Source organism: Festucalex cinctus, chromosome 1 (genome assembly GCF_051991245.1).
Source record: "Festucalex cinctus isolate MCC-2025b chromosome 1, RoL_Fcin_1.0, whole genome shotgun sequence".
Lineage (NCBI taxonomy): Eukaryota > Metazoa > Chordata > Actinopteri > Syngnathiformes > Syngnathidae > Festucalex > Festucalex cinctus.
The window spans coordinates 28,234,224-28,250,175 of NC_135411.1; the positions used below are offsets into that span (position 1 = coordinate 28,234,224).

At 41.1% G+C, this 15,952-nt stretch overlaps 2 protein-coding genes across 4 annotated transcripts in view; one reads left to right on the plus strand and one right to left on the minus strand.

The window, feature by feature from the left end:
- ints1 (integrator complex subunit 1) overlaps positions 1–15,952 on the plus strand; it is a 44,543-nt gene that overhangs the window by 946 nt on the left and 27,645 nt on the right. The window contains exons 2-3 of the mRNA XM_077527572.1: positions 10,128–10,415; positions 11,226–11,335. The gene's annotated coding sequence lies outside the window, so the exon portion shown is untranslated. The remainder of the gene's footprint in view (positions 1–10,127; positions 10,416–11,225; positions 11,336–15,952) is intronic.
- mafk (v-maf avian musculoaponeurotic fibrosarcoma oncogene homolog K) lies at positions 720–15,930 on the minus strand. Of its 3 annotated transcripts, none has more exons than XM_077527609.1 (3): positions 15,743–15,930; positions 3,861–3,939; positions 720–3,788 (listed from the first exon to the last, which is right to left on the minus strand). In XM_077527609.1, exons 2-3 carry the CDS (start codon positions 3,894–3,896, stop codon positions 3,348–3,350), a joined length of 477 nt encoding a protein of 158 aa, XP_077383735.1. In that variant the 5' UTR covers positions 3,897–3,939; positions 15,743–15,930; the 3' UTR covers positions 720–3,347. The 3 variants fall into 3 exon arrangements, with proteins under 3 accessions (XP_077383735.1, XP_077383742.1, XP_077383749.1); XM_077527616.1 differs by lacking the exon at positions 15,743–15,930 and adding an exon at positions 5,733–5,763; XM_077527623.1 differs by lacking the exon at positions 15,743–15,930 and adding an exon at positions 5,293–5,512.

Below are 15,952 nucleotides of genomic sequence, written 5' to 3' on the forward strand. Positions count from 1 at the left end.
AGGAATGACACTTTTATTTTCTGGACGGAGTCAAGTGACCGCAGCTGAAAGCCAGCCTGAAGACCAAAGCTTTAATGTACAGGAAGTATTTCACTTGTAGAGACCTGTCATTAAGTTATTTTAACTTTATCCAATATGGATTACCTTCCAGAGAGTGGCATTTAAGAGGCAAAAATAACCTAACTTAGAAATTGCAGTCTCCTCAGAAATTGTGTGTGAATGCTGAGATACCATCAGGAGGTCTATTAACCAAAAAGTAAATTGAGAGCTATAAAAATAAAAAATAAAAAAATAAAAAAATAAAAAATGTGTGCCAAACCTCATTTACCAGGCAAATACAGCCACTAGTGGTCATAGGCAGCATAGGGGATGACGTCAGACCAATTGGGATGATTTTTAAGTGCTTTGGGAAGAGGCCATTATGTTTTGCTTGTTATTCAGCTTCATCTCCAATAAGTGCTGTGACTGACAGACAAAAAAAAAATGGGGTAAGCACACTTTGTTTCAGAACAGTTGTATGTACATATATATATATATATATATGTGTGTGTGTGTGTGTGTAGGGGGGGGGGGGGGGTGGGGGGGTATAATACCGGTAATAATAAACTCAGAAATTTCTGTAAAAAAATGAAATGAAATGAAAATGTGAAAATAGCTAACTGCCCCCCCACCTCCACCCCCACCCTGCACCACCACCACCGCCACAAAAAGTTAATTTTTTTAAAGGAAAGAATAACGTTTTAATTTTCCAAGTTCAAACGAGACACTAAAATTGTACTTTGACACAAAAAAGTTCTAATATTATAGTAATACGGTCAGATTTGTTTTCCTTTTTTTTTTTTTTTTTATGAGAACGTTTGCAAGTTAAATAAGGGGATAAATTTCCAATTTTACAAAAAGACTACATTTTTACAAAAAAAAACAAAAACAAAAAAAAAGCAAATGAATAATAAATTTAAGTAATTTATGTGAAAAGTCATACGATAAGGCTGGAATAAGTATTTGATAATGGAATAATTCCTAATTTTACAAAAACAAATGGTGTCATAAGAGAATAATGTTATAATTGTATGCAAAGCTTATGATTAAGATAAAGTTCTAATGTTACAGAAATATAACCTGCTATGAAAAAATATGGTCACAACAAAAAATAAATAAAATTGCGATGTTAAGAAAACAAATTTGTCAGGGGAAAAACAAATTACGATATGGTCCAAACTTGATGAGAAAGGTACCATGTTAGGTTGGGAGTGGTAAACTAATGTTTATAAAAGATTAAAGTCCTAATTTTACACCACAAAAAAAAAAGCTTGTCTCTCAGCATTCACACAATAAGTGCTGTTGTCCAGAATATAGCGTTTAGCTTGTATCAGGCTATCACAGCAAACTAGCAAAGTGATTGTCACTACACTTTTTTTTTTCTTTTTTTTTAACGCTTGGTTAGCTTCCTGACTGTATACACACATCTTTTTAATTGGTACGGCAACAAAAATATCCCCAAAGGTGCTCTACGGGGCAGATTGTGGGTGCTGTGGAATCGTCAGAAAACCAACAATTCCACGCTTGGAGTCGCCTCATGAAATTAAAATGGAGTCTTTTGATTTTCCTATAGTACAAGTAAAACGTAATCCCGTGACTCCATAAACAGAGTGGACTGCTAGGCACGCAAATACTCGTATCTCTTTGAAAATGATCTCTCAACCCTTCGTTAAGGCAACACTTCAATGTGCTTGGAAATGATTTGGTGTGGTTTGACATACTTCCAAAAGAAGACTATAGGCTGGTGCTGCCACCTGAAGGCATGTTGGACACTTTTTCATCTTTTCCTGAATCTCTGTCATCAGTCAAGGAGAGGAATTTACCCTGCCAGTGCTGTTAGGACGGTGTCAGGGGCGAGGGGGCAGGGGCAGGGGTTTGCACAGTGCAAATGCGGGGTGTACAAAAGTCACTAAATCATTTCTTTTTTATTTCGGGTATCATTCAAACAGAATTGGGGCCATCAGCAGTTGATACTACACATAGGCTTTTGTCGATGGGAGGGGTCAAGAAAGGCCTGCTAGGCCTCTATGAAGCACTGGGGGAGATGTCATTCACGATTTTTTGCATTGTTACCTGATTGACGACTTTGAACCACCTGAAGCTTTATCAGTCTGAAGCATCCACTGAATTCCTCTTTGATTGATGCTAAGTTCCATTGCAACCCTCTGGATAGACATTCCCTGGTTTGCATGAACGCCTGCTCTAGGAGTTCTGCTTTTACGCCAGTGCTGGTAGAAGTAGTGTTTCTGCTGTGTGGTTTGTCAAGAACAAAGAAACCTGCCATGGATGGAGTACTACATACACATTGCGATGCCCTAAAAGTTTCTCAATTTGGTGCTAAACTGCAATTTGGTGAAGAAAAATTTGAGCGGCAGAAGTTTTGCAACAGTGCTCCAATGTCAGTTGGTGAGTCAGGGCATGGGAATGATATGCTTAGAAAAACGGCAAAGCGTAAGCTGTTTAATTCATTCACTCGCAGCCATTTGCACTGACGCAAACCCCTTCGCTCCCAGCTGTTTTACTGGATTTTTACTGATTTTGCAAGGCCCACAGAATATTTGTTCTTTTGCTATAAAACATGGAACCTACCAAAAGAAAGATTAGAGTCTTCTTTCATCAGGAAAAAAAATATATATTTCTGTTTCCGTTTTGCAGCAATTAGCATTAGAATATAGATAAGTTTCATCAATCTTTACAAGTCTGTTTAGAATTATGCGGAAATCAGCTTGTTTTCAACATGGCCCTCGTTGATCTCTTATAATCTGCTGCCATCTGCTGGCTGTTTTTGGAATTACTACCATTGCTTCACCTGTTCTCTGCATTTGAGAGGCTGCATGAACGCCTTCTGTATGCGCTAGCATAAAAAAAAAAAAAACGTATAAGTACATCTTTGGGACACGTAAAACATTTAAAATAGAACGTATTTATACGTTTTTGTGAGCACATTTAATGTTGATGGCCTCATGTCTGTATGAATGATGCCTAAAACAAAATAGAAACAAGGACGTTTATAGTGACTTTTGGATACCTTTTGACATTGTAAACCCTTTTTAAAAGTTTGGGAATGTTGTTCCAAAGTGTAAACTGAAGAGATTGTGAAAAAGCCCCGAGCTGGCCCACAGATGTCAGATCTGTGGATGCTTTTAGGGTGAAGATAAAAGACAGAAGGGAGTCACGAATGCAGCATAAGATCACACAGAGCTTGTCATCCCTCTGACCAATCCTTTAGTCTTGCTACTGAGATTCCTCAGTGCGGATGAGGTCAGGTCAGGATCAGGTGGGAAGAGAAGCGCAAAGTCCAACGGACACTAGGACGGTGCCGAAAAGGGTGTCGGAACGGAGCTGTTGTGGTTGGCCGACTTGACGATGGTAATGACGCTGGTGGTCGCCACTTTGCCCGGCGACAGGGGCCCGCCGCGGGTCACAGTCCTGGCGAAGCACTGCAGCGCCTCGTATTTGGCGCGCAGGGCCTCCAGCTCCAGCCGCATGCTGGCGTTCTCGCGGGCCAGCTTGTCCACCTCGTGCTGCAGCTCCGTCTTCTGGCGCTCCAGCTCCTCCTTCTGGGTGACGCGCTTGATGCGGCAGCTGGCGGCGTAGCCTCGGTTCTTCAGCGTGCGCCGCCGCTGCTTCAGCCGCACCACGTCCTCCTTGGTCAGCCCGCGCAGGTGCTGGTTGAGCTCCCGCACGGACATGGCCACCAGCTCGTCGTCGCTGAGGGCCGGGGCATTCTCGCCCGCCTCCTTCTTGACCTGTGGCCGACAAGACGCGGCGTGAGGACCCGATGTCTAGTCCGAGAAGCCGTCCCATGATCCAGAGCTTACCTTTAAAGCTTTGCTCGTCTTGAAAGGAGTCGTCATTCCCTGCGTGCAGACAACTTGACGCGCTCTCACAGGAGACACACTGAGGCAGGCGGTAGAAATGAACAGTGTTAGTCACATGGTCTCATTAGTCCAGTAAGTGCACAGTTCAAGACCTTCACACTCTTCGTTTTTTAGTGTTTCTCTTGGCTGCTCTACTTCGTCCAATCAGATTTCAGCCCGACAGCATGTGTCGCCATGTCAATCTAATCCACCCAGGTCCTTCACAATCAGTAGTGCTGGCCGATGTTACTTAAACTCTTAACAACTGAGCCGTTTATTTTACTGAATCAGATTTCAAATTCATCCTGATAAGGCCAAAAGGCTGGCCTTGATTATGGCAGCATTTTTCCATCCTTTGATTGGTTGGCCAGAGCAAAAATTTGTACATGTCTATTGTGTACAATAATATATTGTATGTTCCCCCACTAGTCTAATTAGTCTGCATCTGCGTAATATAAGTTAAAAAGGAAAAAATCAACCTGTTTCTGTAAACTCAGGGTTCTCCAATTCCGGCCCTCGAGGTCCGGAGTCTTGCAGGTTTTAGATGTTTTGGCCCACTAGCACACCTGATTCATATAATCAGCTCATCAGCATGCCTGGTGGTGATGGTCCTTTAGTATCAGGTGTGTTGGTAGGTGGAAACATCTAAAACCAGCAGGACTCCGGACCTCGAGGACTGGTGAACCCTGAAAGCGTCTCAGGGGGCAGCCATTTTTGCTAATTTCTGTTGACTAAAAATGACACCACAGTTGCTCAGGGAACAACCAATCACAACTCATCTTCAGAAAACAGGTGAACCGTGATGGATTTACTGCTTAACTCGTATTTTATATATATATATATATATATATATATATATATATATATATATATATATATATATATATATATATATATATATATACATACACTTCCCAGAGGGATCAATAAAGTCAAGTCTATTCCAAAAGCACAATATTACCCACAATAGTACCATGTTTAGGCTCGTGGAGCTGCATTAAACATATTATTGTCAAGAAAATGTTCCCGCTTCTACTTTAAGAGGTGAATTAATCCGGGTAAATCCAAACAAACAGCCCAGACTGCATTCCCACACTCATATGTAGTAGGATATTGCCCAAAGAACAATGCTCAGTAATTAGTAGAATACTGATTATGTTCAGAGATGGAAATGATTCATTTTTAGAGTATGTCTGTCTCAGCGCATGTGTAGTAATTAATTGAAAGCTGTTGAATGCCTCGGTAGCAACTTTTAGCATCTTGCCATTTGCCATGTGTACCAGCAGAGGCCAGCAGGACCACATTTAAGCCGATTGTCTAAACAATGCAGTTCGCTCTAACAAGTCAGCATCCCTTATAGAAGCTTGACTCTTTCGGAGAAGACTGTCTTTACTTGTTACTTGTTGCAGCCCCCCTTCAAAAAAACAAAACAAAAAAACCGCTCCAAAGCAAACGCTCCATTTCAGGACTTCAAGTGCCATGTTCCATTCTCAGTGGCTGCCATGGCAACGCCCCTGCGAATGGGCGTGGGAGTGTGAGTCACATGGTCAGCGAGCGGGTAAACAAGGCTCATTCATAACCGCAGCAGCCGAGCTCACGCAGCGTACAAACAGGCGACAGCATCTCTCTCTCTCTCTCTCTCTCTCTCTCTCTCTCTCTCTCTCTCTCTCTCTCTCTCTCTCTCTCTCTCTCTCTCTCCCCCCCCTCCCCCCACCCCCACCCTCTCCCCAACTAGGAGGTGAGGAGTGGGTCCCTCTGTAGTACCCACCGCCACATGACAGGGCGTAAATTACTGTCACGTCAGCATAACATTTACAGTACAGTCATGCTGACCTTTACCGGGGCGACTTGTGGAAAATTCCCCGTGTCACGGCGGAATACTTTCCCTCGTCGTCACCGATGTATTTTTACCGGGAGACAATGTCGTCTATCAGCATCCCGCTGTGCGGATCCTCTTACGCCGGGCTTTCCTGAGCCTCTGCATGCCCTTATTTATCTCTGCAGGGTAAATTTAGCCCACTGCGCTCAAAGCGATTTCTGCCAAGTCAACAGTTTAACTAGAAGTGATATCCTGGGAAGACCGATCTCTGAATATTCTCTTGGGTGGGGCGGCAGATGTCTTCAAACTTGTTATACCAAGTAGGCTCAATGACTTGGCTTTCCAAGTAGCACCATCATGACCACTGGCCAACATTAAAATACAGAAGGCTCAAGTGTGACTCAAAATGAAGCAGAACTCAATATTAACTCCGTGATTAAATATAGGAAAATAACAAACTGCACCTAAAAAACATACCTAAATTTACTAAAAACCGTTTTAGTAATAAAATGCAAATATAAGTGAACGTTAACTGCTGTACTTGAGATACGGGTGACCTCACTTGTGAGTTTTTCAAGAGACATGCTGATGTTTGGCCATTTTTTTTTTTTTTTTTTTTTTTTTGCTATGACTTATGAGCGCAGACTTGCTGAGTGCTCTATGGTGGCAGTCAATTCAAGTAACTTCACAACAAGCAGCAGTTGGGCAAAGGGTGACCAAAAAAGAGGCTTCAAGCTGTTTAATGCCACTCCCAGTTTAAGTCTACTGTCAAATTAAACATAAAAAAGACACACTGTGTATTTAAACCACTGCGCACAACTTTGCCTTCCACTAGCTTAATGCTAACACAATGCAATGCGAGTTTACAAGTAAACTCTTAGCAACGGATACACACAAACGGTGCATCAATAATTGTAGACAGATGATATAACAATACACATAGACATATATTCTTTATCCTCTATCGAAAAACTACTAATAGGCTATTACAACATTTCACTGAGTCACAGCAGTTGTAAAGTCTTTGGTTGTCTTTTTTGACTTGTATTATGCTGCCCCCTGTGGCCAAATCGCACACTCCAGAAGGAGTCACAATGAAAGAATTGATGTACAAACTGTTTATTTCTTTAAATTCTACTTCCCATTAAAAATAAATAAATAAATAAATAAATAAATAAATAAATAAACTGCACAAGTTTTTTTTAGTTACAAGAGTGGTCACATAACTAATCATAGAATTAGACTTAGAACTGATTCTCAAGGCACCACTGCCACTCTAACATTATACTGTATACAATTATAGGGGTCACTTCACAAATGTGGTGCCCGCGGGCACCAGGTAGCCCCAGTGATGGAACACTGTGATTTTCTAGGAATATTGTAGAAGTGATCATTTGAAAATGTAAACACTGGCAAATATTTATATAAACACAGTTTTGCGTTTTGATAATTATCTATTTCCTATAGGTATTGTGAGAACTCATTAATATGATCAATAATGAATATCATTCATTATTTATAATAACGTATAATAGCACTTCTGAGACCCCAATGATAAGCTGTATGGGTATGGAACATTATTAACTGTATTTTGAGCAAAGTTGCTATTTTTGAAGTGTGTATATCAAACTGGTACCACTTTGTAGTAATCAGTACCCAAGATTTAGCTCAGTAAAAAAAAAAAAAAAAGTTGGTAACATGATCTGATATAGTGTTTGAACATTCAGGGATTCTTTGGCATTACACACTTGTTTTTGTTTTTTTAAAGGCTATTTTGTTTGAAGATGCAAGGCCGTAGCTAAATCATGACATCCCATTTGACAGGAAGCAGACGAGCATCAAAGTCTGCCAGCCTTCTGAAACGCATGATTAAAGGGAACCACTAAGTCCCGTTTCTGGATTCATGCGACATCTGCTGTTCCCCAACAGCTGCATCACCAAAGTGAATGTATTATTAATATATGGAATTCCTCATGCGCAAGTAGGTTGAATATGTCACGTTTCGAAGGCGTTGCGTCAGCGGTTTGTCCCTGGGAATATTCCTTGTGAAGATTATGGAAAAGTTGTGCATGGTGGCAGGAGGGGAGGCCCCCTTTTCTTCATACAAGGGGGCCTCCAGCATGAACCAGGAGGCCGGCTTGTCTTCCTGAAATTCTTCAGGCATGTGCTTGTGTTTTTCTAAGGTTCTCCTCATCAAGATGCCAACGTTTCCTCCAACGAGAGCTCGCATGATAGAACCCAGGCGCTCGTGTACAAACGCGACAGATGTTTCTTTTTTTTTTCCCCTCGCTCTTTCTTCAACAGACGCAATCAAGAAAACAACTCGTGCGAGGCCATTCTGAAAAGGCAGTCTGGGAAAATACCTCAAAGAAAAAAAAAGCCACAGATGGCTCGCTTCTAGAACAAAAACCACATTCCTGAGTAAACACACATGTGCTGGAGCCTCTCATCATGCAAATGTTCATCGGAGCAGGCCCAATATGTCCCGCCATGCACTCCTCTACAAGGGAACAGGGGAGGGGGGTCAGGCGGAGCTGAGGCTCTTTCTCACTTGTGAAGCAACAGTTGCAAAGTGTACAAAATGTCTGGAATTCCGACGCGTCTGGCGTAGTTCACGTGCCCAAACAAATCAAACGTAGCCTGTGTGCACATGCTAGGAAGTCTGCTACAAACACATTTCAATGTACAGTCCAACCGTGCATTCACCTACTTGCAGATTGCTTTTACCAGGTATCGGTATCGGGCTGATTTCAGCCTTATGTCAAGGTATCGATACTTGCGATGGCGGCGTAGTCATTTTACAATCACGGAATAGAAATGAGAAGGGTAGAAAATTACCTTAATTTCATGCAATTTTCAGGGAAAATGCTATATTGGGATATATAGGCCTTTTTATTATTTATTATCTGTTATTCTATTTTATGTATCAAAATTACTTGTGGCATCGTGACTGCGCAAGAGTTGAGTACTCAGACTGGTCTGAAAAAAATTTGAAAAGAATTTCAATTGTCATAATGGCTGCATTTGACTCTGAAACGGATTATTTCCAAATAGCTTCCTAATCTGAACTGCTCAATTGTTTTGTCATTTGTTTTTCTTTTCAAACCTCACCTAATTGCAATACTTCAGAAATCCCTTCTTAGCAACCCGGCAATAACACAATTACAATGACGTAATGGCGCGTCCACGACAAAGTTTGGAGTGATCCACCGCCACAGTGTTTGAGATAAAAAGCGGTGAGGCGAGTTACGACGTGAAATAAACACGCACTGATGTGGTAAGAGGAGCATGTTTGCCGTTGTTTTGAGTGGACATGACACTTTGAAATTTATACGCTTTCAAGAGTATTTTTGGCCACTTCAGGACTATTTTTCTCTTGTTTTTCAAAAACAGTCCCGACATGGAATGTCCACGGACAAACAAACAATCAAAATACCCTTTTAGTGATTGCAGTTCATTGATTGGGTCATTATAGGTTCTCCTTCTCTGTATTTTTAACAAGCACAAGCAATACATTATTCTGGATTACAATTGACAATATTGAATTTATTATACATAAATGTTTTGATGCCTTAAAATAAAGGCAAGTAAAACAGCTTAGTTATTTCAACTTGAATTGTTAACCTACTAAACACCTTGACTTGAGTCCTTTCACTCGTTCACCATGACATCACACAATTCTATCAAACAAATGTAGCATAAACTTAAATCAGTGAGCCAAAAGTCAGATTACAAACATGACTACAAATGTGTTTTTATCACTACAAGTTTTCATTTGAAATGAAAATCTTTCCTCCTGGATCCCCATTTCTACTCAAAGTGGTGTGCGACTCCGCAGTAACATTATGGGAAAAGGATCGAGCCAGAGATTTTGTTTTGACTTTTGTTGACAATTGAATTATTCAATTAATCATTTCAGCCCTAACTAAAACATTGAGTAAAAATGTACAAGTGGTTGACAAAAGGGCACTTTTCCTTGATGCTTAAACTGGATCTACACAACAGGTCCAAATACCCAATTCTGATTTCAATGGCTATATTTGTTTTTCTACTGTATTTCCATGTACATTTCAAATGACACATGGCTACATTCATGAACCAAATAAACAGCCTGCATTTGGCATTCATTAGATTAGATTTTAAGGTTGTTGTTTTTTAAATTGTTTATTTACTCAGTTCACTTTACATCCGGTGAATAGTTTTATTTGACTCTCATTGCATAATGGTTTAAAGTTCTGTTTGTGCTTGTATGAAAGTAGTATTAACATTTAATAAAGTTTTATATTGTTGACATTTCCAGCCTAGAATCCACTTTGCATGTTTTCATTATTGTCAATGGGAGCATTATTTGAAAAACACTTGTGTTCACTGATGATGTGTTTTTGTTTGTTTGTTTGTTTGCTTTCCAGGCATCTGCTCAAGTTCAAGGTTGCAGTAACAGCGGGGACCAGCCCGCTCAGAAAATAAACACCACACTTGCCCGATTTACACTTTGTTTTCCTTCTTTCTGTTTGCTAGTTCAGAGGGCAGACGCCCTCTGGCAGCTCTAATCTTTTGGCACTTTTTCCTCTCCCCAGGCGGCTGTTGAAATACATCCAACAACAGACCCTATACATGTGCACATTCCGCACTCTTTCCCCCAGCACAGCACATTCGGCGGGATCCGATGTGAAGGAAACACAGCGCATAGCAGAGCGGTGAGTCACGCTGTTTACTGGTAAAAGCCACAAGCGGCAGGCAGGGAATCGCACCCTCCCGATCTGACGTTTCCTGGAAAATCCCGTTGTTTCGCGAGAAAGGAAGGAAAAGTAGCCCGAGCAACGGTTGGCATGACCACCGCAGATCTTTGGTGCGGAAAGGGAGGAGAACTCGCTGTATTCCAAAGACAATTTCAAGAATGCAGAAGAGGGCTGGGAAAATGAGCCGTGTGTGAATAACAGGAGACAAAAGCGCACGTTAGCTTATGCTGCCGGCTTGCATTCTCACTCTGCGTGCAATCAGGAAGTTGACAAATGTGCATCAGCAAACCGGACCAGTTCTATCCAGCGAGGAATTCCCAATCACATCCTACTAAATAAATAAACTTGGCCCGAACCACGCCTATGTGCACAATATGAGGCAGGCGTGCCGGCGGGGTGAAAGCAGGTTGCAGGTCACAGTGTGTGGTCATGAGCTCATTTTTCAATATCGCACAGCTGAATGTGATTGCTTCAGAAATCATCATGTTCACTTTTGATTGACATTATGCTGCCATACTGCACTGCGTCATACTGAGCGTTTCTATTTCTATTTTGCCTACTCACGTTGCTAAAAACAAGGTCAGCAATTCTTGCATACAAATGTTGAGAGAGGCCAGCCTGTTTGTCTCTCAATTCTGAGGTCCAAGTTCAAATCTTGACTTGGGTCTTTCTTTGAGGAGTCTGATGTTTTCTCCACGCTTTTGGGGGGAAGTCAAGTCCAAATTTTTCTTTACAATATGTTCTATGTTCCTCCACTAGTCTAAACAGGGTTTTCAGTTTTATCCATTTCAGGGAGCAGCCACTAGTTGACTGAAAATGACATCACATTGCCTAAGGGCTCAGCTTACAGACATCAAATGAAAAAGCCCAGCAAACAGGTGAGCCATGACAGGTACTTTTTTTTTTTTTTTTGCTTAATGAATATTCATCCATCCATCCATCCATCCATTTTCTTGACCGCTTATTCCTCACAAGGGTCGCGGGGGGTGCTGGAGCCTATCTCAGCTGGCTCTGGGCAGTAGGCGGGGGACACCCTGGACTGGTTGCCAGCCAATCGCAGTAATGAATATTCTACAAACACAATATTGATCCGACTACTTGACTTGACTAAACTGTTCATAGGTGTGAATGGAAGTGGGAATGCTTGTTTTGTCGAAGCGCTCCACCTTTTCCCTAAAATTCAGGTAGCATCACTTTCACTATACCATCAATTTGGTAGATGTTAAGCTTCATCTCGGAAAAGATAGAAAGGACAACATATAGAGAAAGAAACTTATGATCGATGTACTTATGAGCTCATCTATGAGGCATGGGGTCCATTTCACAAATCAGGTTTACTGAGAACCCTGAGTCTGTTAACCCTGAAAATGCGGGAAATTGTTTCCGAAAGGGAGGTAACTGAAACCAGAGAAAAAGAGGTAACTCTAACCTGTTTCATTAAAAGAGGTAACTTGAGCTCTCGTCAGTTACCGTAGTAATAGACTATGAACCTAACATGTTCGGTACCAGGTTTATCTCGATGAACCTCGAGGTTTTCTCTGTCTCCGCCTCTTTTCAGCCACACACGACATTTGATTTCCTCATCCATTCAATCAGCTGGTGAGTTTTGGTGTAACATAGTTCTGCTGTCTGTTATTTAAAAAACAAAAAACAAAAGTGAATAGGCCTATAATAAAAGTCCGCTTTTTTCTCGAACATAGCATGTCCTTTTGACAAATGATCCCGTTAAATGAAGGTGCACTCTAAAAAGAGAATTGTTAAACTAAATTTAGAGCGGCACGGTGGTTGACTGGTTGGAACGTCCGCCTCCCAGTTCTGAGGTCTCCGGTTCGAGTCCAGGCTCGGACCTTCCTGGGTGGAGTTTGCATGTTCTCCCCGTGCCCGCGTGGGTCTTCTCCGGGTACTCCGGTCTCCTCCCACATTCCAAAGACATGCATGGCAGGTTAATTGGGCGCTCCGAATTGTCCCTATGTGTGCTTGTGTGTATGGATGGTTGTTCGTCTCTGTGTGCCCTGCGATTGGCTGGCAACCAGTTCAGGGTGTCCCCCACCTACTGCCCATAGCCAGCTGAGATAGGCTCCAGCACCCCCCGCGACCCTTGTGAGGAGCAAGTGGTTCAGAAAATGGATGGATGGATGGATGAACCAAATTTAGATTACAAATTGAATTGTTGACCAACTTAATAAAATTGCTGGTAACACACAGTTGGATTTAATTAATCCAAAGTGAATATATTCATCTTAATGAATTATGAATTCATTAAACTTAATATATTCACTTTGGATTATTTTTTTATTAACTTAATCCAAGTGAATATATTCAGTTTAATGAACCCATAATTAATTAAACTTAACATATTCATTTGGATAAACTTAATTAAATCATGTGTTACAAATTGAAGCTGTCTTATTTAACTTGGGCAACAATTCAATTTGTAATCTTAAATTGGTTCAACAATTCTCTTATTAGAGTGTGCAGGCAGCATTACTGCGCAGGGAATTAAATATTGTCGTGAGATGGTTATCAGACCGTGCATAGATGTTCTAACATTTCCAGACAGTTATCTTTTTGAAAGGTACCAGTTCACATCAGAGTCCATTATCTATACATGGACAACTGAATCCGTCATTACATTTGCAACATTACCAGCTGCAGTCATGTGCTCACATCGCAGCAGATATTGTGTTGCGCTCCGTTTTTTTTCTCATACATGTTTGAATAATGTTTTTATATTTCATCTTCAGTTTTTTTATATTTCATTTTAAGTCAAGTGACCTTCTACCCCGCAGGATTGCCCCTAAATGAAATAAATGAATGAGCTACCATTCAACAGGTTTCCCCTGTCATATTATTGTGACGGCAAAGGATTAGCTACATTGAAATTTCACATTGACCTGAGCAACAACATTCTCCCACACCGCCCGATTCCTCTCTATTGCAGCTGCTGCGGTGTTGCACTTTTTTCCTAAAGACATGTTGAAATTCGCCATATGATCACATTAAGATTTTCAGTCGAGAGGGTTAAAAAAAAAAAGGGGAAGCAGAGGGCGACATTTGACTCGTTGAATCGGGGCTCCATTGATGCGGTCTTTTTAGTGTGGCGGTAATTCCAAGTGCAACTATACTCTGCGTTGATCAAACTAACTTAAATCAGCTGTCCTGGAACCGAAAACGCAGTTTCCTATCTCAAGATAGGTTAACTCACTGTTCAGCGTTCGTCTCAGAGTTTGTTGAACCTGCTTTGTCAAATGTGAAGGGCTTCAAGCAAAAGGTGCTCTGCCCTGAACTGTTGAGCACGTGTAGATGTAGGCCTAAATACCATGAAATAAAAACTGGAATTCTAAACTTGTCTCGTATGAATCTTTTGATCTCAAACCCAAATATCTTTAGTATATAACAAAAACAAATTAATTCACCTTGCCATTCCAATACTTTTTGATGGATCAGTGTAATATGTATATATATGAAACCTGGTTTTGGCTTTGGCACAAAAACAAATAAGTAAAAAAAAAAAAAAAAAAATCTATGACTTGGTCAATTTGCGAATGCCATACTGCGAAAAAGCAGTTTACTGTACTGTTTGCAATATGAGGACTGCCTACCTCTGAGTGTCCCAAAAAAAGTGTTGACAAATATTGCGTAATCCTTTCTCACTGAACTGAGGTCTACAGATGCACACCAAGGTCTTTGCATGACATCATGCGCGAGACCTGTTGGAAATTAAAAGTTTGCATGACTTTAGAAGCATGGATTTCACTCAAATGACACATGTCATTGGTATGAATGCTTCGTTCTCTACAACCACAATAATAAATGTGTTTAAATGAATACAGCCCTGAAAGTGTTCATAAATCATTTTCCTAACAGCCTAATTGCTCAAGTCATTTTAACTTATGGTTACCATTTCAATAAAAAACAATAAAAAAAATAATTAAAAATCATTCTCTGTATTACATTAGAGGGTCAAATATGACTTTTGGTAACTATTAGGCAAACAAATTGAGCAATGTATTTGTCAAGAAAACTTTTTGAGACAGCTCTGGTATTTGGATGTCATTCGTTTGCGCAGGTGTAAGCCTAATGTATTATTAGCTGTGTAAATGATGTTTACCCGAGAGTAAAAACGCAGGCTTGCATAGCCAATCATCCGCCTCCCTCCCTCAGAGCGAGCGAGGCAAAAACACATCAGAGCAAACATCCCTGTGAGTCATCACATTGCTCACCGCAGCTATGTCACTTTCACAACACTCCACCACCACATGAGCGCTCTGCATTCTGCTGCCTCGTTTCATCCAGGCAAAGTAGTAAATGACTGGTGACAATTTAAATACATAGCCCTTGTCTGGATCTCCTAACCCTCATGTGCTTCATCACGCTCACGCCACAAGTGCGCCAGTGGAAAAGAAATGACTCAGCCCGGGACCTAATAGAAAAAAAAATATAGTGAGTGTGAGTGGGGTGGGAGTGGGAGGGGGGTCAATGGAGCCACATGTTCACCTCATGACAGACTAGAGCGCCCACTCCCACATTCTGTGCACCCACCCGGAACAATATTGAAAGTGCAAGTTGGTGACATTTAAAGTGCAAGAAGAAGTGAGTCAAACTGTTACCATACATAAGTGCAGTTGCGTCAAAAGTTCAACTGAGCTCACATGTTCATAAGTAGGTTAATATTAATAAATTGCACATGAAATTGATTACAAGTGTATGAGCACTACAGATGAACAACATTATCCACAGAGTCTATAACATGACTTCCGACTGATGTATTGTTGATGAAGATATGTGCTCTCCCAAAAGACCCGTGCTGCCCTGGTGGTCTGACTTCTCAGGGTGCCCTTTGTCCTACATGTCGAAAATGCACACCACGTGTTGTATTCCAATGTCAAAGGCAGCCTGGGATTTGGGCTGTGGAATACCCTTTTTTTTTTTCTCTCCCTATACTCACAATGAAAACAATTTGAAAGACTCCAACTTGTGCCCAATTTAGTAACAGAAAAGGCTCAACCCAATCATTCATGTATTACTAATTTAACTTAAGTAAACTACTTTCAATGTTTTCACTGCTCAACCACTTTTAAAAGCGTTGCGCTGTAGTGGCTCAACTTTCACAAGGACATCATTTTGTGTTTATTTAAACGTAACCACAAACTCCCGAGTAAGCCTTTTTTGGACAACTTGTTTGTTTTACACGTGTCGACTTTTAGTTTTTTTGTTTTGTTTTTTAAACCCCGCATTTTCGCAACAAACTTATTTCTAATTACTGTATATAAAAACAAGCTCACCTCTGTGGCCGCGCGGTAATCCCGGTGGACTGGAATGCCCGGAAAAATAAAATATATTAAAAATTGATATATATGTCCGGTTAGGTGGGAACCTAACCCCCCCTCGGGAAAACGAGGCCGTCGAAGCCGCTTTGCTGAGTCCGGCAGACGGCGAGCCAGCCAGCCTGCGAGCGGAGCGTCCTGCTAACTCAATTCACCCCAAAACAACAA

What these genes read in the sequence shown, in the direction of transcription:
- mafk (XM_077527609.1), bottom strand. Translation starts at nt 3,896, where the DNA reads ATGACGACTCCTTTCAAGACGAGCAAAGCTTTAAAG. An exon ending in AGACGAGCAAAGCTTTAAAG is followed by an intron (nt 3,789 to 3,860) that starts GTAAGCTCTGGA and finishes TGTCGGCCACAG; the next exon opens with GTCAAGAAGGAGGCGGGCGA.